This window comes from Meriones unguiculatus, chromosome 4 (assembly GCF_030254825.1).
Source record: "Meriones unguiculatus strain TT.TT164.6M chromosome 4, Bangor_MerUng_6.1, whole genome shotgun sequence".
NCBI lineage: Eukaryota > Metazoa > Chordata > Mammalia > Rodentia > Muridae > Meriones > Meriones unguiculatus.
The window spans coordinates 7879355-7905721 of record NC_083352.1 but is presented as its reverse complement, the minus strand read 5'-3'; the positions used below and the strand labels follow the sequence as shown (position 1 = coordinate 7905721).

The 26367-nt window shown below is 54.4% G+C and overlaps 1 protein-coding gene across 15 annotated transcripts in view; it reads right to left on the bottom strand.

Annotated features, from left to right (window-relative positions):
• Mcf2l (MCF.2 cell line derived transforming sequence like) overlaps window positions 1–26367 on the bottom strand; it is a 142131-nt gene that overhangs the window by 57084 nt on the left and 58680 nt on the right. Inside the window, exon 1 of one of the 15 annotated variants that reach the window (XM_021655329.2) lies at window positions 13925–14246. The exons of 13 other annotated variants lie outside the window; for them this stretch is intronic. In XM_021655329.2, coding sequence (XP_021511004.1) covers window positions 13925–13997 — 73 coding nt within the window. In that variant the 5' untranslated portion in view covers window positions 13998–14246. Of the gene's footprint in view, window positions 1–13924; window positions 14247–26367 lie in introns of those variants that run through there. One more of the 15 variants, XM_060381393.1, reaches the window with a different exon arrangement.

The following is a 26367-nucleotide window of genomic DNA, read 5'->3' as shown; positions in this document are numbered from 1 at the left end:
TCAAGCTCATACAAACAAATGCCTGGGCTGGGACAACAGCTCCAGAGGTCAAGAGGTCAAGTGCTTTCCCTGAAAACATAAGGACCTGAGTTTAGTCTCCAGAACCCGTTTGTAAAGAGCATTGCTGTGCCCTTGTACTTCTCACACTAAGAGAGAGAGAAACAGGCAGATCTGTGGGACTTAGTGACCAGCCAGCCAAGCCTACTTGGCAAGCTCCAGGCTAATGAGAGACGACTGTCTTAAAACAACAAACAAAAGAGGTTGATGGCACCTCAGGAACCACAGCTGAGGTCCTCTGGTTCCCATAGGTACATGTACAGATGTGCGCGTGTACACACACCCAAACATGCACACAAGATAAAATATTAATGCAAGTGTGTGTGTAGTAAGTACATAAGCACCACCCAGTCCATAAGGACACAAGTGTCCACAAACTCTGCCCAGCCAATGCTATACTGTCCCAGGCTCTAGGGCTCAGCAGCCTGGTGATTTTTTTTCCCTCTGAATTATAATATTTTATTCTTTTTGATGTTTCTGCAACTGAAGAAAGATAGATGAGTCTGTGCCGTGAGATGCAAGTTTTCTCAGTCTCTCAGGCCGGAGGTTAGGAGAGCATAGGGAATTGTGCTGCTGAGACAGACCCTCAGGAGGCTGAATCCTGGAAGGTGCCCTGGGCAGGAAGCAGGTCACCCTCTCCTATGGTCAAAGGCCAGGGCAGGCCAGCTTTCACAGAGCTCCTCTGTGTGAGCACAAGGAGGTACAGACAACACCCCACAGTGAGGGACCCCAGCCCTGACCCCGTCAGAGTCAGAGGGGCAGTTAGGAGGGGGCTCCCGGACACAAGGGCAATAGACAGCCTGAGTTAACCCTCCCCAGCTTCATGCCCCTCCTTCCCCCTGGGCTTCTGTGTCAGGATACAGGAAGTAAGGAAAGAAGGCAGGTGTCCCTACTCTGGAAGAGCAATCTGGCATGGCCTTTCTAGGGGTGAATGGACCATCACCCCACAGGAGACTGCCCATCTTAGTCCAGCTCAGTTTGCACTGAGGTTCGAAGGGCCTTCAACTGCTGAGGTTTATCCGCACAAAGCAGCTGTCAGGTCCTGGCCTGTCTGGATATCTGAGTCCACACAGGAGGGGCCATTCTTTGGTCTCTAGGTCTTTTAGTTCTACAGCATTAGAGGGCTGAAGCAAAAGTACCTACAAATCAACTCGAGGTCTTCCTTCTCTCTTCAGTGGCTTCATCAAGGGAACCAGGTGGTGAGATGCTTAAACAATATCTCATGTCCTTCCCCCTGCCCAGGGGCATTCTGACCTCTGGCTCTGCTACCCAAGGCCAGAGGAAGTGACATGACAAAGAGGAGAGGCAGCTTAGACAAGGTGGGTCAGAAATCTGGGGTGGGGGCATTCGGCGTGCTGTGAAGTTGGATGAAAAAGCTGGTCCCTGCTTGGCTGACAGCTCTGACCAAGGCCCTATCCTCCCTCAAGGGGACAAAGCAGAAAAAAGGGCTCCCTGCACTGGCTGCTGGCAGAGCAGGCCTTCGGGTCACGCTGTAAAGTCTGCTATTTGCTAATTATCTCCTTTTATTTATAGCCAACAAAAGCCCATCCCCAAGGGCTTTTGCTTACTGTCAATCAAACATAATGCTTCTTTTCAAAGTCCAGGGTTGAAGGTCAGGTGGGATTACATCACCAGTCATCTGGGTGGGAGATCAGCCCCATCAGCCCCTCAGACAGCCTCCAGCCACAGACATAGTCATATTCAGGGAAACAGGACAGGCGGAAGGCCGTCACGCAGCTATGCAGAATAAAATTTAAATTCTGCAAAGTGGTGCCTGAAATGACGGGCTTCAAACAAGCTGCATCCTCAGGATGGCAGGTCTGGACAGAAAGTCACCATATGGCAGGCCAGCACTGCAGTCATGTGCTGGGACTGAGGGTGGACTTACACTACCGAGAGCTACTGGCCAGAATCGGCGGCATTATCAACACCTTGAAATCCTAGTGTTTTTATGATTAGTCATTTTTCTGTTTTTAAACATTTTACATCACACACACAGCAACTGAATTCACTGTCACCAACCCTCCTTGTCCCCCTGATCTTAGAAAGCAGGTTCTTGAAAGCTTTAAAACCAAGGCCCAAAATAAAGACGGAAGTTAAGGGTTGGTGGGAAAAGCAACTTCGGGGCAGGAGGTTTCTCCCTCAGACTCACTCAGCAGAGAGCCAGGCCAGCAAGGGCTGGGAGCCCTCAACGCTCATGTGCCACGGGGCTTCTGACAACCATGTGGTAACACACTCACAGACCAGCATAGAGGAAGACATGCACCGTCACAGCGCCAGCGTGCGGCCCCGCCCTGCCTCCCGGGATCTTCAACAGCAGCCCACACTTTTCCGTTTCGTGTGTGGGAACCACTTGGAAGCTCATCATGCAAGGCGGGGAACCCGCCAGCCTCATGCCAATACACGGGCTACTACTTCCCGTGTTGCTCACCCCACACTAGGCATGACCCTGTGGTGGAGGGTCAGGGGTTAAGCTCTCACCTTCTCAAGGGCTGTATGGTTGCACAGGCAAACACCTGCCCAGGCATTCACACCCTGGAGTGTGGGTGTCACTACGCATGGGGGTTTCCAAGCTTGCAGCCACTCCTTAAAGGAGCGCTGCACCCAGGAAGATTGCGGTGCTCTCTGCTTAGCTCTCACACCTAGATGGAGCCGGCAGACAGGACTGGCAGCCTGCCTTGCTACATCGAAGTTGGTAACACTCGACCTCTGCTGCCACCCCTCCAGTCAGCTCCCACTGTGGCACCTCCAGGCTCAGGATCATAGGATGTCACCTCTGCCTGACCCACAGAACTCTCTGCCAGGCAGAACCATCTCACACCAGCCATCACTGGAGAAGCCTGAGAAGTCCTTCAGTGGCCCTATTTCCCACCTGCTCTCTCTGGCCTTGGATTTATTTGGGATCGGAGAGCCACCTAAAGTAGGACAGTGTTGGAGGGCAGTGCTGCCCAGGACAGCCCCCACTAGCAGGAAGTAGCCAGGTCTTCTAGGAAACACTGACACAACCGCTAAGCTACCATCAGGCCAGTTTTGGGAAAAACTCAAGTCCAGAGCCCACTCCCCTCTCATCTCCCAGAAAAGCCGTTGCTTACTGAAGTCTGCAGAGGCCAATTCCTGCAGTGAAAAACTCAGAAGAACTGGGAGATGCTTGAACCCCAGGCTTCCGAGCAATTAAATTACATTTCAGTTGGTTCAGGGGGGAAAACTGTTCATCGTAGTGGTGACAGCAGCCACTGCGCTCTAGTCATTAATAAATGTAACCATCACGCCACTCAGGAGGTAAGGCTCTTCCTTGAATGAGTAAGACGACCCATGTGACTGCACGGTCCACATTAAGGAAAGGCGGACAGAGGAGCTGGATGGCTTGGGGCTCCCAGGTGAGGACCCACATGCAGAGGAAGTAGAAGCCAAGGGTGTCACTTCTGAGGCTGAGGTGGCTGGACAAGGGGTCCTTAGAAGGGAGCAGCCCCTTGGTGCCTCCCCATGGCCTGTTCAGGGGCAACGACCACACAGGGCTCCCTGAGCAGCTGGTTCTCTCGTGAACCCTTCATCTTTGAGTCAACGGATGGAGAAACAGCTTTTCAATTTGCAAAGGAAGTATGTTGTGTATTCCGTGAGGTTTGTGTCTTTGATCAGCTCTTTACCAGAGCTGTCTAGTGACCAGAGCAGGTGTCTCCAAACTGGGAGCTGCTGCTGTGAAGACAAGTGGAAATGGTGCGCAGGGTGAGAGTGGAGGGGTGTGGGCACAGGGCCTGGCAAGTGAGGGCCAGGGTACTGGATGTGCAGGATGCCGCATCAGGACTGGGCTGTGGAGCTCCATCTCAGGTCATGGCTGAAGCCAGGGCAGTGGACAGGGCGATGCCAGCAGAGTCTCAGAAGCCCATCAGCCCAAGGCAGGCTCCATGTCCTCATACAGAGCACTGTGTGAAGCTTGCTCAAGCCTATCATGAGGTTGTATTCCAGGCCTGTTCTCACACTGGGACCCTGATTTCCTGAGACTGTCCATAGAGCTGGCTGCTGACTTTGGCCAAGAGGAGCCAAGCGTCCTGGGTCTTAGTTCTGGCTTGGCCAAAAGGAGCTAATTGATCTTGGCAGACTGCTTGACTCTAAGAGGCAGGCTCTAAAAAATCCAGACAAGCAAGGTGTCTCCCTTCAAGGTGACCTGCACATCTGGTGGCTGGTGGACATTCAGCTATTCCTGACACACTGGATGAACACCTGCCTCTGGCCTGGTCCAGGCCCAGGGCCGTGCTGCCCAGAACCACTTAGCTCCCCAGCTAAGGAGAGGAACTGCCTCCCTGCCCCCACCCCCACCGGTCTCTTCCAGGTGTTTTCTGGGTCTGCACCTGTTCCTGAAAGGATGGTACCCACAGTGCTGCTCATGCCTATGGCTCAGGGCAAGCCAGGTTTCCAGATCCCAAAGCAGCTGATGGGAATGCAGCTGCCACAGGAGGGAGCATGTGCCTTAGCCAGGTGAACCACCCAGGGTCACCTGTGGTACACACTTGTCCTGGATAGCTTCATGCCAACTTGGCCTAAGCTAGGATGGTTTTGGAAGATGATTCTAGCTTGTAGGTGTGCCCACCCCTGGGCTGATGGTCCTGGTCCTACAGAAAATCAGGCTGAGCAAGCCATGAGCAGCAAGCGAGGAAGCAGCCCCCTCCGTGGCCTCTGCAGCAGCTGCTGCCTCCAGGACCCTGCCTGCCCTGGTGCTGGGCTACGGTGAGGATGTGAGACAAACCCTTTCCCTCTTATGTTCGCTTATGGTCATAGTGTTTCACCACAGCAACAGAGGCCCTAATTACGGCAATACTGAAGAGTGGTTTGGGCAGAAATGCAAGGATGGGGTCAGGTGGGGGAGGTTAAGATCAGACATGACGACTCGGATTATTTTAACGGATTTCTCAATGTTTTGTTGCAACAGCTTTGAATACAGTAAGTATTGTTGTATGAGATCACACCTCCAGCTGGTTCTGGGACAGGGACCTGCCCTGCGGACCATGCTACTGGCCACAGCCTACTCCACAGGTGCTTTGGGGGTTTGGGGTCACTCAAGTGCTGGGAAAAGAAGCAGGTGAGGAACAAGGTCACCACCTCTGTCTCCTAAGGGGTGAACTGGTGCCTTCAGTCTGTAGGTCCTTCTATAACCGATGAGTCACAGATGGGCCCTGGGTTTGGACAACTGGAGGAAGCCTGATGCTGGGAGTCAGGGGAGGAGGGTCGGGTCCTGTAATTGGATGCTGCCACTGTCATCTGTCTGAGCCCACGCCAACTGCTGCTCTCCCGAGCTGTCAGCAAGCCTCAAACCCTACACTTGTGGATGCCCTGTGACAGTTGTGATACCTGTCATACTGCCTCTTCTGTCATGCCTGGGTGAGGCTAAGGGGCTCCCCCATACCCCCTTTCCTTTCAGAAAATGATGGTCTCTCTCTCTCTCTCTCTCTCTCTCTCTCTCTCCTTCTCTTTCTCTGTGCAGCAAACCATTCTGCACCTAGAAAGCCCTTTTTCACAGGCCACCCTCAATCATTCTCAACTATTCCATCTGCTCACTAGTGTGGACACTCAGTGTGTCCAAACCCCACCCCAGTGACACTCACAGCTCAGGGCTCCTGTCCCAGCCCCTAAGCTCATGCACAGTTTGGCTTGGAGTCATTTTCTAGCTGGTGCCTACAGATCCTGACCCCACTTTACCTCCCAAACCCTACTCCACAGCATAAGTGTCCCCAGTGCTGACCTCCATCCTTGCAGCCATCACCCAGTTCTGGGGCAAGGCTGTGGGCAGGGTTCACGTCATCTCTTCACTGTCTATGGCATGGAGGCTGCTAAGCCTTTCAGTATGAGTGATCGAGGGCTGGATTTGAGGGTTTGGTAATGTTTATCTAATTGAACTTTAGTCTTATATGGATCAGATAACAGCTCCTATAGAGCCCGATGGTCCAATCAGATGGGACAGCTGAGCGCCGACTCCTTAGACACCCATTGGGATCTTCCCTCTGACAACCATGGCTTCACAGCATCCTCTGCTTCATCTGACACCGGAAAAGCAGGAGATAGAACAACATGCTGAGGTCTGATTTTGAAAACAAATGGTGTCCCATGGGAAAGGCACTTGTCAGCCAGGAGGCCCTTCCTTAGTGGGTTTGAAGCGAGTAGCTGCTGCTACCCAGTCCAGACCCAACAATCCTGACTCTGGGAATGGAAGACTGCAAAGGTGTTCTGTTCCTGCTGTGATACAGGTGGGGGTCACACAACCAGCCGGGGTGGAGTGCAGAATGATGGCAGTTTCCTTGACGGTGCATTTGCTGTGTATGCATCTGGGCCTGGGGCCTGAGAATCTGACCTCATGGAGAGGCCAACGCCCCACTGAGGTTGGGGAGGTACCCACTGAGCTAACCACCAACAGCTACGAGACAGTCAGAACCAGGTCAGGGAAGACACTGGAAAGCCAGTTGGCAAGGCTGGCCCTCTCAGCCTGATCCCATGTCCATGCTTGGCCTGTGGTCTGTGGCCTGTAGGAAGATATAGAATGAAACACATTCTTCCGAAGCTCAGCTTGTGAAGACACTGTGGCGACCTCCATCTCACCAGGGAGAGAACAGTGACCTTTTCCTGAAACGCTCCACTGCCTTCTACGCAGCACGAGAGCCATGCAGAACCCTGTCAAACTTTAACCTTCCTAGGAGGCACAGGATCACTTCAGGTCACCCCAGAAGGCATGGTGGATGGTGTCACCAAGGCCCAGCACCCCACACAGTCATGCGTAGCAGCCATTTCAGTGGGTGGAGTGGAGCATTTGCTGAGGCTCCTGGAGAGTCCTGGGCTTGGCACATGCCCTTCCAGGAGAAGGAGGTCACCTCCACTCTCTGGAAGATACCACGTCTACTTTCTTCAACCCACTGACCTCAGAGCCTCTCACCAGTGGAACACGTGAGGCAGAGACATGGAAATAAAGCCTGGGGTCATCCTCAAAGGCAAGAAATCAGAAGTGCTCAAGGTTCTGATAGGGAGAAAAATGAGTCTTGGGCCTGTGAGGGCCTCTGCTGAGTAACTAGCATCCCGAGGCTTCTGGTCCTTCAGAGCACCAAAGGGCGAGGTTTCTGTACAGTGGCCGGCCAGCTGGGGGCCTATAGCCTCTCCCAGCATCTCAGCACAAGGTGGCTTTGAAGAGTCCTCCTCCTCTGTAGTGCTGGAAGAAGACAGGTCATGTGCACTGTTCTAGGGAGCAGGGGCCAATCAGCAAGGTTCTGTCGCCGTTGACATTTGTCTTTGTTTTGTTAAGAAAAAATATTTTACTATAGTCAAGGGATCTGGGAGATCAAACTGTTTTCATAATGAACTTGGCCCAGCCAAGCTCACTAGGTCATAAGTCAGGGTTATCAGAACAAGATGGGACCAGGGCCTCTTCCCACGGCACTCATTCCGGGAAGAGGAATTATTGTTCACTAAGAAACACAATGGGTTTGCCTTTTTTTTTTTTTTTTTAAGTTAGTATTTTTATATCTCTGGCGAAGTTTTACTATAAATATTTAGAATCAAGCTTTTTGCAATTCTCATTAAGTTTTAAGACCATAAAGCATCTGAGAGTCTGGATATGATGACTGGTGGAGAAGTTGGGGTACATGCCCCCCACTGAGGTGCAGGTCAGAGAGACCTACCATTACCACGACGGGTCCTTGAAGAGCTCCACACTCCGCCCTGCCCTTCCTTTTCTTCACAGCCTCGCCTACCTGCCTGGCTCTGCCAGTCACAGCCCACGGTTGTGGCCTTTGGGGTGGGGGCAGGTAACTGGCCCTCACCCTCCCCAGCCTCAGATGCCCGTACCCTGGGATGGTCTCCCTGGTAAACCAGGGTCTTACCCTGAGGCCCTAGGTTCTGGAAAGGCATGGGCCCAGTTGCTCAGGATGTTCACGCAATAAAGAACAGTTGATTAGGCGAGAGGTGAGAGTGAGCGCTGTAAGATCCCTGAATAGAGCATTTCACATGGCGTAGATTCAAGATTCTATGTTTAAGGGCCACCCTGAGTTCTAGAGTGGAGCCTATGACAAGCCAGTCTGCTTCGGTCTTCCCGTCTTCCCTGCAGCCCCCACTTTTCCCTCTGGCCTCTGAAAGCCCACGAGGCCCTGATGGCAGCTGAGGGCTCATTCTGGCCAGCCACACCCTGCTGGAGGGAATGCCTCAGCTGCCTCATCTCAGGACAGCTGGAGGCCGGGGAGCCTGCCGGGGCTCTGATGACCTCGCTATCACTGTATCAGGAGAGGAACCCACCAAATGACAACTTAGGGTCCCTGATCCCTATACCAGCATGACCTAAGATCATTGGAGGGCGGGGGCTGAGGGACACCTGCTCCTGCTCACCTCTGTCAGGTGTCCTTTGTGCAGATACTGTGGACGGTTGATGACCCATGAAGCATGGCTACATAACCACAGAAAGGGGACTCATCTCCATTTCAGATGCAAACAGTAAATGCTGAGGACAGGCCATGGGCAGCTCAAGACTGCAGGGCAGCACTAGTCCGCAAACTCAGCCCCGCTCCAGGACGCAGCCTCAGCCACCGTAGGCCACTGTTGACTCCCTTAGGCTGAGAGAGGTGAGCCTGTCCGGGCAAAGGGATTGAGGTGGGCTTGAGTAGGATTTGGGAAGCATGGGAAATCCGAAGGACACAGGAGCCTGGGAGCAAGCAGCCTCTTACCCCACTTGGCTCACATCACTGGGCCGACCCTGAGGGCATCCTTCAGTGGCTCTCTTTTGGTAGCCTATGGTGTCAACGCTAGCTTCACTGAGGTACACGGACAAGCAGATACCACATGTGGCTGAGGTGTACAACATGACATATGCTCACACCATGAGATAATCTCCATGTTTGCTCCATGTCCTCAGGTGCACACGTATCTGTGTGGTTAGAAGACTCACTCAGGAAATAGCCGCCAATGCGGAATTGACTAGCGTCACCACATAGAGCTCCAGCCAGGCCGTTCTGTGTAATGGGGAGCTTGTATCCTTTGAACTCCAACCCCAACTCCAACAGTAACCAGCACTCCTCAGCTCCCTAGCACCCCACTCAGCACTCTCACAGAGTTTTCGGAGCATGAACAGGCCTGACTCACTGGAGGCCACTGTCTAGCTGTGATGGTGGAGGCGGTGAGGTGCCTGCATCAGGACTGATTCACTGTCTGGAGGCCACAGTCTAGCTGTAATGGTGGAGACGGTGAGGTGCCTGCACCTGCACTGACATGGGTCGAGACACACGGGTCTGTGATGGATCCTCGGAGATCAGACCTCAGCCCTGCTTCTCTCTCCCGTGCAGGATTGCTGCCTGCCAGGCTCTGCTCTGTGGGTCACATTGGGGGATTACGGGAGGAGGCCGCGCTCTACTCCCCACTCTTCTTCTGAGACATGCAGCCTATCAGGTCCCACCCAGGAGTGTTGGAGGAACCTCACTGCTTGAGGTTGTCCTTCTAGACCCCGACAGCCATTCTGAGCTTGGGTGTTACAGTGCAGTACTCCCTCCTTCCAGCAGGGCCTCTTGCTCTCTGCCTGACTTCATCTGGAGAGTGTCTTTAGACACGGATGCCCCACCACATTTGATAAATGGCCTCTAACACAGCACCCTACTTGCTGTCCCCTCCTGGCGCCTATAGGATGATTAGGTACTGTGTTCCCGTTCAAATGATAGGAGCGTGCTGCATGATGCAAATCAGCCATCCTCGAAGTGCCTGGTTCCAACCAATTACGTACACCTAGCCTCGAGCCCCTCATCTACTCCCCGAGGGGTACGTAGCCTTTGTTCTCTGGAAGTAAAGCTGAGCTAGCTCCCTGCTGTGGTTCCCAGGATGTGTGATCCCTGTACAGGGCTCGCCAGCCATTCCAGGCATGTTCCTTGTCTCATGCCCCTCCTGACTTCATGGGCTGGTGGGAAGCAGCCCGCAGAAAGGAGGGGAGCCAATAAGCAGGGGCGAGTTCTCTGCCTGTCTTACTTCACTTTTCACAGGGCAATACAGCTTATCCAGGCTGCTGAAACGGTGGACATCCCTTATGATCAAGTTGCTTCTCGCTGCGTCGGTGGGCCGCATTCTTTGGCTCCGTCACCAATGCCGACCCACCCTGGCTGTTGTGACATCCAGTGAGCAGGGGTAGCTATGAGCGGCACAGCTGGATCATGTAGTATTTCTATTTTTAGTGTGTTTTCTGTGAGGCTCACACTAGTCTGCACTCCCGCCATCAGAGAAGCCATCCCTTTTCTTCACTGACCTTCTGTAATGGCTGAGAAAGGCACAGCCACCAACACAGCGTCTAAGTGCCTGCTGCTAATGCTTGACCTTGGCACCTTGGTATCATCACTGCTATGCAGTGTTGACCCAGAAGCACCAGACACAGAGCAGTGTGTGCTGGACCAGCCCGCAGGAGGCAGGGATGCATTCTAGGTACCAGCCTTGCTCATCACGTGCTTCTGAGTACTGGGTGGTCTGCTTTACCTTGATACGAAACAGGGATGAGAATTCTCACTTTTGCAAGCTGGAGGCTGCCATCTGGCGAGCACAGCCTGTGGGCAGGGCTAAAGCTGCTGATAGCAGTGCCCTGGCTTTACGAAGACATTGCCAGGTACACAGTGCCACCCTGCCCTTGGCCCACTGGGGCCTGCAAGGACCAGGGCTAAAAACACCAGACTGGTAGCTGCAGTTGAGCTCTCAGAGGCTCCCTGGAGGATGTGGGGCACAGAGTGGATGTATGCACAGGAGGATGGAAAGAGGGGCTAATCTAGGTTATGCCCTTGATCAAGGTCACCACAAGGTGGTGATGCCTGCACTCTACCAGCCTCTCCTTGGGCTTTCCCTCCAGGATGCCAGAGGTGAAGCGGGGCCCAGGCAGTGACAGTGTGGGAAGGACGGTCCTTGCTGGTTCTTGGGGAATTTGGACCTTTCCTGTGTATCTCTGATGAGAGAGCCTAAGGGGATCAGTGCTGGGTGTGCTGGCAGGAGACGCAGAGCCAGTGGGTATCAGAGGGTATGACCATCCTCCGAATGACTCCCACCATAATGTCAATGCTTTAGAACCAAGCCCACAACCAGGCATAAGAGGAGCCTTCAAGAAGGTTCCCATCCAAAGATGGCAGAACTGCTAGTGGAATGCTCCAGCCCCTGCTTCCCTGCATCCTGCCCCTGCATCCTGCTCCTGTTTCCTATATCTGCATCCTGTCCTTACCATACAGGGACTTTGTGGTCCCTGGAGTGTGGAGCAGAAAGAACTGCCTTCCAGATGCTGAGATCCCAAGCGTCCCAGTCCAGGAGTCATGGCTATCTGGCCATGCTCGGCTCTGGGCTCAGGACAGGAAGGGCATGAATCTTGGAACATATCTCTGAAGAAGCAACCAGATTGGACCTGGCATGACGAAGTCCAGCATGTGAAGGGTGATGGAGCATATCTACAACATGCAGAGGCTGGCCAGGAGCCCACATGACACCTCCAGGACTAACTATGTCCTTTTACCCACACAGTGGATCTTCAGTGCTGATTCAGGTGGGATTAGCCCAGGCTAGCCCAAGGCTGAGGATGAGTGGTGGGCAGGCAAGCGGATGCTTTGTTTGCCCTTCCTACCCATTCAAAAATGTTGACTTATCGGCCGAACCGCTCAGTTACAGCCCAGGGAGGGCAGTGCAGAGAATCCCAAGCTGCAAGCCCCTGCTCCCCAGGCAGACAGCAATGTTTTGTTCCCACAGACATTGCGCTCCCTGTGGTCCGGCGCTAAGAGCCTCCTGGGATGGGATGGGATCTGTGTTCCTCCCCTAAACTGCACAGAGGGAATTTTACCTCCTATTAAGCACTAAGGCTTGTACAAACCTAAAAACAAACAATTATATCAGCCTTCACCAGACATGCTTCTCGGGCAAAAACAACATGTGGAGGAGGTTGACCTCACTACAGCAACTCTGCAGCAGATTGTGGGCACACACACAGGGATGGCTAAGGGGGTAGGGGATGGCTGAGGGGGTAGGAGGTGGCTGAGAGGACAGGGGATGGCTGAGGGGGTAGGGGTTGCAGAGGGGGCAGGGGGTGGCTGAGGGGGCAGGGGTGGCTGAGGAGGTAGGAGGTGGCTAAGATGACAGGGGATGGCTGAGGGGGTAGGGGATGGCTGAGGGGGTAGGGGTAGCTGAGGGGGTAGGAGGTGGCTTAAAGGACAGGGGGTGGCTGAGGGGGCAGAGGGTGGCTGAGGGGGTAGGGGGTGGCTGGGGGAGCAGGCATGGCTGGTGGGGACTCAGAGATGAGCAAAATCTGCCACCAGAGTGTGCTAGAAAGAGTCACTGAGACACAGACTCCGTGGGAGTGACAGAGTGGTGGGGGTCATGCACACACCTGAGGGCCTCATGGATCACAGACAGGTGTGGGCTGAGTGTGTGGGCTCAAACATGCCATTCCCATTCTCCACCAGACGTGACAACCTCAAGGTTTCCCACCCTGGCTCCGGGACAGGCCCACCTGTCCCTACTGGGTGCAGAGGCCTTGATGAGCACTAGATGTCCCAGAAAACAGCTTCTGGGTGCCCAGAGGGGAGTGTCCGCTCAGGGAAACCGCCCACAGCTACAGAAGTCTGCTGCGGCATTCATCACATAGACTAGCCGCTGTTCATTCGGAAATCTGGCGAATGGTTCCTGGAAGCCGAAGCAGAAACCCTAACAAATGCCCAGGAAAGGCTTCTGAGTGGTTGACAGCTTAAAACTACAGCATACAATATGAATGCACCAAGAATTTAAGGGGAGCCCTAAGAATTTAGAACTTGATCTGGCTAAGAAACAAACAGGCATCCAATGTGATTCTGTGTGGCCCCTTGCCTCTGACATGCTGCCAAATCCTCTATGGTCCGCTCTCTGTCCCCAGTGGCTTCACTGGAAAATCATATCCTCCGTATTTAGTTGTTGTCCCAGAGCTGAGGACTGATTTATTAAAATTCACAAAAATCCTTTATGGGTCATTCACCAGTGCTTAGCAGAAATACCACCAGGAAACGTAATTATGACAAAATGCTTCAAAAGGAGTGCCCTTCCTCTCTTAGAAATAACAGAGGAGCTCCAAGCTACTTCCTTTCTGCCAGGCTCCCATTCTCTTTTTACCCTGGGATGACTACACTCCCTTTGCTGGGGCCCCGGTGCCCTTGTTCTTTTAGTGCCAAAGCCCAGCTTCAGACAGCTGGCTGCATCTCACAGCACCCACCCTCCCACAGACGCACAACCAGCTCCAAATGAGACTTCAGAAGTCCACAGGAAACAGCCACCTCACTGCCCAAAGGCCACAGCCATCTAGTCCTGTGCCCTGCTGTCCCTAGGCTGTGGCATCAAACGGGCATTTATGAGGGTAACACTTGCCAGGTATTTCTGCGAGGAGGAAACCAACGCCATGCCACCGGCTTTGGGGGTATTTTTTACTTCCCAGCCGGCATGTCCATGAAGAATCCTGAACAAAGGAGATCGGCGGTTTCCAGCCTCCAGATCTGTGTGGCCACCCTTCATCTGGGAGCAGGCGTAACTGCCGCTGTCCTGAAGGGACTCCCAGGCAGGGTCTGAGGGGTGCTGCCCAGGACACAAGGGCAAGGCATCATGCCCTCATCCTTCGGGAGCGGGTGGGTTTTCTCTAGCACCTAGCCAGCCGGTGCCCCACCCCCACCTGCACCCTGCTGTACACGCCACAAGCTTGAGGTCTTCAGCCAACAATAAGACCCCAGCACCAGAACGCAGAACGCCCACCTGGCTCTTGCCCTTACTCAGCTGTCACACACATGCTCACCCCGCCCCAGGCCCCTGCGCTTACAGCAAACACACCCATATCGCATTCAGCCCGTTCCTGGGGAAACCGGGACCCGGCATAGCCCCGACACACCTGCACTTGTCTTCAGCAGGAGCCACAGGGCTGTGACGTCCTGGGACAGCAGGGAGATGAGGCTCAAAGTCATGCTGTCACCCTCACCACTGGTCAGGAACCGAGGACCTGTTCGCTGGCAAGCCGGCCTGGGGCACACAAAGGAAGCCAGCGGAGCTCCATCTTGGGCTGCCAAGGGGGCACACTATGACTCCCTGGCTTTGCTGCGCAATGCTGGCCTATGGGTGAGGAGGGCTGCAGCGGCAGAGGCTGCTCCAGCTCCTTGCAGGGCCTCGGATTCGATGTCCTGATTAAGGAGCTAGAATCAGCTCACTTATCCTGCTGCAGATGATTAACTGTTGAGAGCCTGGCAGCAGCTGAGTCTCGCTGGCTGCAGAGCCAGGCGCTTTGTTGTTTGTCTGGACCCTCCCTGCAGGGGCCCTACCTCAGTCAGGTTCTATCCACAGGGACAGCCGGGCACAGGGACCTAAGCTTTAGAGGTCCAGGCTCACAGGTCCACCCACATCACCCCGGGGAGCTGGCCCTTAGCCATAGGAGCTCCAAGCACAGCCAGGTCCTGTCCGTTCAGACAGCCCTTGGGTGGGAGGCATCAGCCCCCCACCACCCCCCACAGCCTGTAACCCTCAGGCTCCCCCATTTTCCAGAGGGTAGACAATGTGGTGGTGGAAAGAAGGGATCAGAAATGGGGTCTCCCGGGCTCCAGGCCCAGCTGGAGCTCGGGTTCATTGTTTATAGTCTGCAGCCTCAGTTTCCCAGCACCAAAGCTGGTGCTTTTCCAGCTTCCTGGACATCACCCCTGCCCTGGTGCCCACAGCCACCAGGTGGAGATGAGCGAAGGTGGTTAATCTCGAATCTCACGCTCGCCCCTGAGCCTGCTGCTCTGTGCGATGGTTTTTCTGTCCCAAGTCCCCACCAGGGTCTGAAATCACCTCAGCAGCTCTAACCTCTCACCCCTGTTGGGGTCCCCAATGGTGTCCATGCCCAATTCTTCATGTCCTTTACCCACGTCCTCTCGCTTTTGCACTGGGCACACGCTCTGGGAGCTGACCCTGATAGGGTTTGCTTTACAGGTGTCTGGTATCCTGCCCCCATTAGAATGGAACCTCATCTGGACTCTGGCGGCCATTCCATCCGGGGCTCCCTCCATACTGTAAATACATGTGCCAGCTTCCTAGTCTGGGATCCACCCTCTTCCTTCCCCTTGCCCTGACCCTGTCCTAGGTGAGTGTCGCCTGCCGGGTGAATTCTGTCAGTCTCCTCGTCTCCCTCAGCCTTCCCCATCAGTGTCTGTACTCTCAAAGGGTAACCCTTGCTTCATCAGCCCACAGAGACAGGACAACTGCTGGGCTGCCAGTGCAGGTCAAGGTGTCATTCTTGGCATAGCGGGTAAGCAGGCACCCTTTCCCTCGTCCAACTTCCAGCTCCCCCAAACTCAAGGCAGACGAGAGCACACCCCGCCACATGCACCTGCTTTGTGGAGACATGTTCAAAGTTGCCGAGGTCCACCCCTACTGAGGCAACTGAGGATCCATGGTCCCCTACTGTGAGCTCAAGGACAGTGAAGGCACAGGGTGACTTCGGGTCCCCACACTGCAGTGGACACATAAGGAGTGAAAGCAAACTAGATGTGAGGAGCAAGCTGCCTACATAGGGAGTTGTTATTAAGCCCAGGGATGGGAGGAAGTCCAGGGCTCTCCCCTGCTGGGAAGGGGCTATGTGACTCAGGGAGGTGCGCGGAGACAGAGGCAAGGCCCATGGAGCTCCTCCTTCTTGCTTGCCCTTCCCCCTTAGGCTCTGTGCGTCCCCAGCCCCGTGCTTGTCACAACTTAAGTGTGCACAGTGACCAGAGGCCTGCAGGATATCTGGCTCATCATTGGCTCGTCTCATTGGTTCATCAAGGGAGCGACATGTAAGCGGGAGTGGGGAGCCCTCCAAGGCCCGCTGTGATGCGGACAGAGGGTGGCTAGCTGCTGTCCTGTCAGTGCTTCAAGATGTTCTCATGGCCCTAACCACTCGCTTCATGATTTCTTTTACTCTTTGGGGAGAAAAGCTCACTCACTACACTGAAAACTTGTGTTCGTTCAGGTGCTAACCATTTCAGCTTACTACAGAAGGCTCAATGCCTGACTTGTAGGACACCATCTATCCCCTGACTTGAACAACACCCCCCCTTTCCTAAAGCCACAGCTCATGAGCCCTGCCCATGCTTTCAATATGACATAAAAGTGACATCTTACAGTGCCAAGGCCAGCTTCCTGGTCTTTTCTGCAGACTGCGCCTGAGGTACGTACTCGCAGCCAATTCATGGCCAGTTGCAAAGATTGGGAAGTACTAGGAGTAAATCGAGACATTCTGTGTCCTGTGTGAACAACCAAAAAGGAGAGCCCGATTCGGGCGGTGCACAGGAGGGGCAGGTGAGACGCCAATTCCGTTCTGGGTCTAGAGGAAGCCGTGGCGCACAGCCGTATCATGGGTCACAGAAACCACCCTTTGTTGAGCACGTTCAAAGAGGCCGACAGAGTTTGGGAGAACCCACAGCGAAGGGGTGGTGGTGCTCCATTACAGAGGTGCTCGAGTGCCTGTTGCCTTTAAGGCCCTAGGAACATAGGGGACCAAGATGGGCACATTTCAGCTTTATGGGAAGCAGATGCCCAGACAAGGATGCTGCTTCCCCTGGGCTTGAGCTGTCTTCCCACTGTGGGCCACATTTCCGAGAGCTGGGAGAAAGCACACCTCAGATGCTGGGCTTGTTTCCCCACCCACACTCTTCTCCTTCCCCGAGGTCACCTTTCCTGAGCCCACTCCTCGTGTGGGGCCCAGCACTCCCTGTGCTCCACTGTGTTAGCACGAGTGTGTGGCATGTAAGTGTCCCCATCTTTCCTCTGCTCTGGGTCCACTACATGCATATCAGACAATGACCAGGTCTCAGAGAGCCGGGTACGAGCAGGAGGCACAGAGCCCCCGTGCCACCGCCGCCATGTCTCCGGGAGGCCCCTCCACACTTTGCTGTGGTCCTTAGAGGTTTGGGGATGACATGAATCCCAGGCAACCGGTGACTGGGGCTTCGCCCTGGTGCCAGCAATCATGCACCGTGTGCTCCCACACTCTCGTGCACAGTGCTTTGTGACAGGCTCTGCAGCACCCTCCATCACACCGGGAAGGAAACCTTCTGGTCCTCCCCAATCCCCTGAGCGATGATGAGCACCCTGGACAGAAAGCAGGCTCCTTAGCATGTGCATGTTCAGGGACACACTCCAAGAGCCTTGTCCATGACTGCAGGAAAGGAGCAAGGCCAAAAGAATCCCTTGGACAGCCTGCAGGGCCAGACCTAGGTCTGGGTGTCTGGGTAGCCCTGCAGACTGTCGACGGGTAGAGAGCCTGGAGTGTGGGACGGCGCCTGACCTGGTCTGTGATGGCTTTCTAACACTTGGAGACAGCTGCTGTCAAGGCCCACCCAGGCAGGGTCACAGCCCGGGAAGCAGCTGAGTGAGCTCAGGGACTCAGCGTGTACAGTTGAGCCAGGACTCACACACTGGGGAGTTTGTCACACTTCCCAAAGACTAGGTAGCATGACGTCGTCATTTCGTGTCCATTTCCTCATCATAGGTTCGGGGAGGACTCGCACACCCAAAGGCCAATGCCGTGACCCTGGCCCACACTTCCCAGGCAGCAGAGGCCCAGTGTTTTGCCATCAGGGCAGAGACCTCTGCAAGGGAGTTGTTTGCTCATGATAGACACACCATTCAGTGTGCTGCAGGGCTCCGCTGACGGCAAGGCCTTCACACCTTAACAAAAGGTAACCTGCCTCAGTGGCAGAGTAGCCCTGCCCTGAGGTCATCAGGGCCCCATGTGCTCTGTAGACACAGCAGGGTGTGGCAGGGATAAACATCCTAAGGCATGGAAGTCAGAGTTCTAGAGGGAAAGCTGGTGCTTTGTGACCCTGGCTGGGAGGAGCTGGAAAGCCCAGAAGGCCTGCTTTTCACTCAGTGAGACAGTGCGGGAACGGAACCATAGTCAGAGACACCAAACACATCGGAGGAAGCCCCAACCTCACCCCTGCATGGCGGTGCAGCCTGAGAACCATCAATATCACCAAGGCCAGGCCAGAGCACACAGGCTCAGGCCCTCCTGGGGTGCACCTGTCTCCCTGGCATCCCTTCTGTCTGATTCCAAACTCCAGCTTAGAAATAAGCCCCAGCTCAACCTCTGAGACCAGCCCGGACCCATTTCCCCAGGGACCTCCACCCCAGCCTCCCATCCGTACCCGTCCATGGCTTTCCACACTGTATCCACTGCTGAGCCTCCTGACCTTGAAATATAATTATGGCACTGGGTTTTATGTTTTACTGCATTTTTGTGTAGCTCTTTCCAGTGTTTTTCATGGGTTTAAGCTTTTTTTTTCTTCCTGTAGCAGGAGCGAACCTCCATGCCTTCAAGTTATAGGCTTAACAGTAGAGGAAGGAAGGAATTCTGTTCACCTTCAGCTGACCTTCACTGTTCATTTGTGTGTTTTACAGCGTCTGTGATGGTGGTTGTTCCCGATGCGCAGGATCTAGGGTTCCTAAGGGACAAATCGCAGGGCACGTCTGTGTGGGAGTTCCTAGAGTGAGTTTCTACCATGGGAAGAGTCACCCTGAATGAGGGGTCTGCGCCGTGGCGGGGGTCCTAGGACGAATAGAAGGGAAAAGGGAGCCCAGCACCAGCGTTCATTGCTCTCTGCTCCCCGACTGCAGGTGTAAGTGACCCCTGCCTCAAGACCCTGCTGCCAGGCCTTTCTCACCATGATAGGCTACCCTGGAGTCAAAATAACCCCTTCCTCCCTCCTTTCTTTCCTCCCTCCTTCCTTCTTTCCTCCCTGCCTTTCTCCCTCCCTCCTTCCCTCCCTCCCTCCCTCCCTTCAGTTGTTTTTGTCCCATATTTCATCACAGCAATATGAAAAGTAACTACTGCAGTATCAATGAGTGTGGAGGTGGTATTTACACACGGCAGGAGTGGAAGCAGGGAGGGCCCCAGGACTGAGGTTGGGACTGGAAACACCCAGAGTCTTGGAAAAAATGCAACACCTGGCCCAGAATCAGCTTTTGGAAGAAGAGTCATCACTGCTGCAAGCCCACCCGTGCCCATCTTGATTAGCTAGACAGGAACACCCAACAAGGACACCAGATACACAAATCCCAGGAAAACAGCAGCCTTGGAAGAGCCTTGCTTCTCCTGAGCTTGGAAGAGGCCAAAACCCAGGGTCCAGTGGGCTTAGGGTGGCAAGCCATCTCTCACCCCCGGGCTTCAGGAGCTGTAGCTCTGTTGGACAAGGGTGAGGTCATTGGCTCAGAGCCAATGCTGTGGGCAGAGAGCCACCTCTGATGGACAGCTGCATCTGTCCAAGCAATCCAGTGAGGCTGGCTGCTGTGCACAGATACGTATCTCAGAGAGCAAACACAGGTGGGACCTAAGTCAAATAAAAGGGCACAGGAGCCGGGACACAGAGGGTGTGCCATGCCTACCTTTCAGGATGCTCCCGGAACACCAGACCCTGTGGCCACAGGGACAACAGGGGTGGGACAGGGGATATCTCTGCTCAGGCACCAGACAAGACTCCTTGGACAGTGCTATCAGAGTCTGTACCCCTAAACCTGTCCCCATCCCAAGTCTGGGAGCGGAATCTCACCTGTAATCACAGGTGCCAGGATTCGGGGTGGTTCACAGAAGCCTCCTAAGTCCCCTAAAGGACCAAGGGGTCTCGGCTCAGGACCCACCTGAGACTAGTGAAGGCAGTTCTGGACTCCAGGTTGATGAGAAGCGGGGAGTTGCTCTGCCTAGGTCTCCCTGCTCAGGACATGATGGATTCGCTGGTCCCGGTCCTGCAGGGCTCACGGCTGCTGCTGCAGGGTGAGTGGGGTGAGAGCCTAGCTGCTGCACAGCCCCGTGGGAGTGGTCCGTGCTGCAGGTCAGAACCCAGCAAGGCCGGCTTCCTTTGGCTGCCTGGATACACCTGGATGGTGAGAGCTGATCAGCTCCACCCAGCTGCCAGGGTGTGCCTGAAGGTCTGTGTGGAAGTTTCGTGGGGGTGGCACAAGGGAGGGTGAGGCCCAGGATTCCAGGCCAGCGGAGCTGTGCAGACAGAAGAGCAGCCCTGCCTGTGTGGAGGGCTGTGAGCAGGTGGCTGGAAGCCTGGGTTCAGTGCTGCCTGAGGCCACTCAGATCTCCATCCACGGGGGTAAGGCTGAGGTGAGGGGCTGTGGGCATCAGGAGATGGAGGACGGGAGCTGCGCGCACACTGAAAACAACCGTGCTGTGTGTGAGAAAACCATGGAACGGGTGCTCTTTGGCATGGTTCCAGTGCTCTGGTACGTGGGGGAGGGCCGGGAGGGAGGGAGAAAGAGATAGCACGAGTGCCAGAGGGCACAGAGTAGGAAAGTGGAGTGAGAGATGGGAGGGCTAGTGAGCAGGGAGATGAGAGATGAAAATGCCGAACAGGCAAGATAGCGGGAGGGAGGAAGGAGGCAGATGGTAGGGCACTGGGGAGGAGCTACAGGAAGGAAGGGCAGGGAGGTGAGAGGACAGGGGCAGGAGCATGGAGGAGGGAGGATGCCAGAGGGTGGGGTGTGGGTGCAGTGGCCACTCCCTTGGCACTAGCGACCCCCACTGCCAGTTGGAGGACAGCATTTTAAAATATCCCATTCTTATTAGGGCTGAAGCGATGGCTCAGCAGTTAAGAGCACTGCCTGCTCCTTCAGAGAACTGGTTCAGTTTCTGGCACCCACATAGTACAGTGGCTCACAACCATCTGTAACTCTAGTCCCAGGGGATCCAGTGCCCACTTCTGGCCTCTGCAGACACCAGGCATGCATGCGGTGCACAGACGTGCATGCAGGCAAAACACTCATAAGAGAAATAATTTTTAAAATTGCACGGTTACTATCAGTTCCCCTCTAAGCTAATGTGTTTCCCCCTGAGGCTACCCTCCTCTTCACTACGTAGCAGTGCTCATGTGAGACGCTCCATTAACCTTGGGGAGAGTCAGGTGAGCAGGGAAGAGATGAGGCGGGTGACTGGGCCATGGTGAGAGCTGGGAGCGAGGATGTTCTTACGGAGCATGTGAGGTACCTTGCAGCCTGTGCGGCATAGAGGTGGAAGAAGGCACCAGGGGGTGCCGCTGTGGTCCGTGCTGCCACAGTCACATGGAGGCTGGGCCTGTCATGCCTGCCCCTGGGTCTCCATTTCCATCACTGATGATGACAGGGCACCAGTGTGGGGGGAAGACAGGAAAGCAGCTGGAGCCTTATCACTCCTGGGGCAGGGGATGGGATAGCTGACACCACAGTTCCTCTGTGCCCCAATCTCACTCACTCCTTGCTCTGTTGAAATTGTCCACATAGGTCATCAGCCAGAGGGCACCTTCCACAGGTAAGCAGCCCAGAACTGAGAACGTCATGGCAGAATCTAGCCAGGACTGTCCACAGCTACCCAGGGCAGACACAGCTTGCATCAGACAGTGGTCAAATGAGGACAAGGCAGAAGGGAAGCTAGAGCTTGATGGAAACAGTGTCCTAGATAGACCAGAAGCCAACAGAGAGGTAACAGCCACGATGCTCGGGGGGGGGGGGGGGAAGTACCTAGTGGGCACCAAGCTCACGCCGGACATCACCGAGACTCCTCGGTGTTGTATTTTCGATGCATGTTCTTCACAAAGCATAGGCTCTGGCACTGATAGCCTAAGTCCCCACCTGCTGGGCACCAGCCATATTCCCCACGTGTCTCTCTGAGCCTGTCTATGCTGCGGAGGGCAGCAGCCACTCCCACGTCAAGAGGATGATACTCTGGGTGTGTGAACCAGGACTCATCACACCCAGCGGCCAGCACTGACGCCCAGGCCCAGCAACACTCCTGGGAGAGATGGACAGTGCTGCTGTTTGGAGAAGACAAAACAGAGGAGAGTGGCATGAGAGGTAGCAGGAGACTGTGCATCTCCGGATCCAGCCTCAGTGCGCCCCCAAGCCAGCCCTCCTCAGTTTTTCCCTATTCAAGGGGGTGGGGAAACAGTGGGGGAGAGGTGAGTCTGAGGCCATCTGCCGTAGGTCCTCAGAGCCACTAGCAAGGCTCCGAGTAGTCCTTCATGTCAGCCGCACCTACAGGAAGCTCCCTTCTCAGATAGCACAGCCAGCCTCACTGGCTGCCATGAGGACTCGGCAGGGTGGCGTTTCCTGGACTTCATTCTGTGTCCATCACACTTGTGCCACTCCTTAAGCTGGCTGCATTCTGTCTTACTTTCCCTTCCCAGGACAGTTTCTTCCCCTCTGTCCTCTTCCTTCCCTCACCCCACCCCCCATCACAGTCCCATCTTTTCTTCATTGCTAGACGCACTCTCCACCGTTCAGGGACCCGAGGCTTTTGGCTCCCTGCTACTTTCTCTCTTGGGGAGTTTCTTTGCATCAGTCAATGTGCAAGAACTCCCTAGGAGCCAGGGTGTAACACATCAGACACAAGCATCTTATACCCATGACGAGATAATCCTGCTGGGTCCTAAGCAACGGCTCCTCTGTCCGTCCCTGCATCCAAGGTTTCTACAGTTCCTGAAAGATCTCCTACCCCATCTCAGTGCAAAGCCCCATGTGGCCTGTGTAAGTCAGGGTTCTGAACTGGAATTGAGCCCACATGTTGGGTCCATCCAGAGCCACAGCCACACCGCCAGTGCCTGCAGCCTCCGTGTCTACACTAACGAGTGACTGCCTCACTCAGATGCTTGTCCGCCCAGCCCATCTCTGGTCCTCCTCTTCCCTCTGCCAGCACGACCCTCCAGGGTGGTCTCCCACATCAGGACTGGCCCCGCCCCTCCTCCTTCATCCTGGCCCCAAAGGCAGAGTAGGCAATAGTGTCTGCCATCTTACCAGAGAGGCCCTGGGCTTCCTCAGGACAACTGAGACAGCTCTTGTCGTCTGCAGCCCTTTCTTGGTGCCCTGTGAAAGCAGAGCTAACGTTGCTGCTGCAGGCAGTTAGGAACTTGCACTTGGTCTAATCTCTGTGCACGGCTTATGAGATGCACACACCGATTGTTGAGAGCAAGCATCTTCCTTTGTCTTGTTAGAGCTTGATACACCTCAGCAGTCAGTGCTTTTAATAGCCAGAGCTTTTAAAACTCAGGTTTCAGAGATCACCTGGCTATCCGCAAGAGTGACCCTGCTGCACAATATAACACATTGTGATGGCTGTGAAATATTGGGGGAGATCAAGTGCCCTTCCCCCTAAAACACTGTTTCATTTCAGATCGGGGGAGGGGTGTGATCCACTGGGCAACCATGTCCCATGTTACTTCCCCAAGTTCAGTCACTTGTCCAGCATTCAGCCTGCCAAAGGATGCACTGGCTTCCGGCAATTGCCCTGGGTTTCAAGGACTCCAGACCCTCATCGATGAGGAGGGGTGAGTCCCTGAAGAGTTCTAGAAGGTCAGAGGAAAGCAGCCGTGGACAGCAGCTCAGCACATATGCCACAGCCCCAGGGGCCATCTTACAGACAAGCACAGCTCAGAATCAACCCTGGCCTTGCAGAAGCAAGAGCCACCTCAGCCTAGACATTCTCCTGGGCAGTCATGGTCCCCAGTAAATGTGGGCAAATGACTTCTGAGGAGAAGGTGGTACTTTGTTTGAGGAAATGGCTTAAATGCAATTGGAGAGACAGAAGGAGAGACTTTTGGTAGTTTCTGCATGCTACCAGAGTGGGGCCTGGCTGGGCACACACAAGGGGAAGGCTGGAGCCCCCAGTAGAAAAGTGAATGAATAAATGAACAGCAAGCAAAGAAAAGCATTCCTTGGACCTGAGGAGTTTTATGTCAAATTTCTCCTTCCTAGTTCATCGTTAGATAGTTTGTTTTTCTCAAATTCTCTTCCCATGTGAACATAGTCCCTTCTGGGTAGCTGTGATACTGGCGCAGTCTGGAAGCAGTTCACAGGGTGGCTATCACTTCCTGTCTGACATCATCCAGTGCTGCACCATTTCCACATCAAGTGAGTTGCAGAGGCCAGGAGAGCTTCTGGCTGGCTCCATTACCTGGCTCTTTGTTTTCTGTCCTTGACTTCCTGAGAGACAACTCTTCCAGAAGAGCTCAGCTCAACTGTCCCCAGCAGGCCTGACAGCAGCACACGTGATCCTGCTCTTTAGACGCAAGCTGCGGCTGCAGGTGCGCTGGCTCTTGCTGCCTGGGGAGCAGGCGCGGTCCCTAAAACTCTGGCACAGAGTCCAAGAGTGAGCAAGAGTGAGAACACGGCCTGGTTCTCACCTTGTTTCTCCCTTACCATAAGTATGCCTTTCTGGGTGAAGAGTGTCACCCACGGGCTGGAGAGATGGCTCTGAGGTTAAGAGCACTGCTTCTTGTTCCAGAGTCTTGAGTTCAATTCCCAGTAACCACATGGTGGCTCACAACCATTTCTAATGAGATGTGGAGCCCTGTTCTGGCATGTAGGCAGAACACTGTATGCACAATAAAATAAATACATCTTTACAAAAGAGTGTCACACATGCTCACATAGAGATGCTTCACAGAATCAGATATGCCTCCAGGCCTACGGGAAAAGGCCTGGCTCCACCCAGAGCCCCAGAGCAGAGCGTGACTGCCCCACCACGTGCCCTCCTGTTCTTTCACACGTGGTGGGTGTGTGTTTCTATGGTGGCAGGTTGGCTCCCCAGAGGCTGATCTTAGCCATATTTTCTCGCCATATATTAGAAAAAACAAACACAGCAGACAGAGAATGTAAACAGAGCCCAGGAGCTGCTGTGCCCACATGGCAAACAGCAAATGTCCACTATTGAACCCTGTCGCATTTGCTCTGAGTCACAATGAACTTCCTCAGAGCCAAGACAGCCACCCAATGTGCTAGAGAGCCATGGCCACATCCCAGATGGTGGGGGGAGCTCCCTCCCTGGCCCTGACACGCTGCCTTAGCTGCTCTGCAGACCTGGAACCCTTAAGGTGATTTCCTATGTCTTGCAAGCTCACCCAGGTGTACAAAGAGCTCCTGTTATTTGGGGACCCTGGTCCCACTTTGGCTGCGATTCAATCCATTCCTTCTCTTGGGTCAACTATGGTGGTTCAGAGACTACCTCTGTAGGAATGGGGTGGGGACACTTCATGCTGGCCAGACACTTTCACACACACACACACACACACACACACACACACACACACACACACACACACACACACACCCCGCCTGCCTCTTTCCTAGGCCTGGTGGGGTTAGGAGCCCAGGGTTAGAGATGAGAAACCCCATTCCCTCCCTTGCACCCTCCACGCAGACCATGATGTACAAGCTATTTTAAAGGCCTTACTTCTCCTCATTTACATCAAAGAGAGAGCACCAAACACACTGTTCAGGGGCAGGCTGGTACTGATGGCCCCATGGATGGGTTGGCAATGTCTACAGGCTGTAGGTACCCTCCTAGTTTCTACGGTCTGGGAGGGCTCTGCCAGGCTGCAGGAGGACAATTTCAGTTCCTGCTAGGCTTCTGACTCAGGCTTCACTCCCAGCTGCCTGGTAAAAGGGCAAGCAAGCAGCCTGTACTCCCTGCTCTAGGCAGCACTTCTGTGGGCTTTCTTGCCACATGAGCCCCGGGGACCTTATAGGAAAAAAAGAGAAGATGGGCTCAAGTAGAAAATGCCCTGTGCTGGTGTCCCCTGGGCAGTTTGGGTGGTACATGCAGGTAAGAGGGAATTTGACCATGCCCCACCACCCTTGCTGCCACCTAAGGGGCTGCAGACAGCCAGGCCTGTGCCCCAACTCCCTCCTGTCAGCTTAGACCAGTGGTTCTCAACCTGTAGGTCATGACTCCTTTGGGGATAGAATGATCCTTTCACAGGGGTCACCTAAGACCATCAGAAAACACAGATACTTACATTACGATTCATAACAGCAGCAAAACTACAGTTATGAAGTAGAGACAAAAATAATTTTATGGTCGGGGTCAGCCCAACATGAGGAACTGTGTTCAAGGGCCGTAGCATTAGGAAGGCTGAGAACTGCTGGCTTAGACACTTTTACTGGGAAGCTCTGATGGAATTCCAGGCTTCTGGAACCCTGGGTGGAGCCATGTCCCTCTGTGAGTGTCCCCGCAGCAGCAGGACAGCTCTGTGAGGGGGTGGGGAGCATGTCCATGGCCCAGCCTCTGTTTTTGACACCCTGGACCTCTGGTGCCTCATCATATGCAGAGACTCTCAGACCCCATTGATTGGAAAACTATAGTCCCCTTTGCCAGGGTAACCTTACATCATGGGCCCATGGCGGTCTCTGTCAAGCACCTATGATTTCTGCATCCAAATGCGGGCTTGTTCACCCAACAACCATCTGGTTCTACCCAGGGAGACCACAGCTCCCAGCCTCAGCTTTCCAGAAGGAAAGGGTGTTCCTAGTTTACAAACAGATGAAACTTCCCAGTCAGAGCTGGCTGGCATTCGG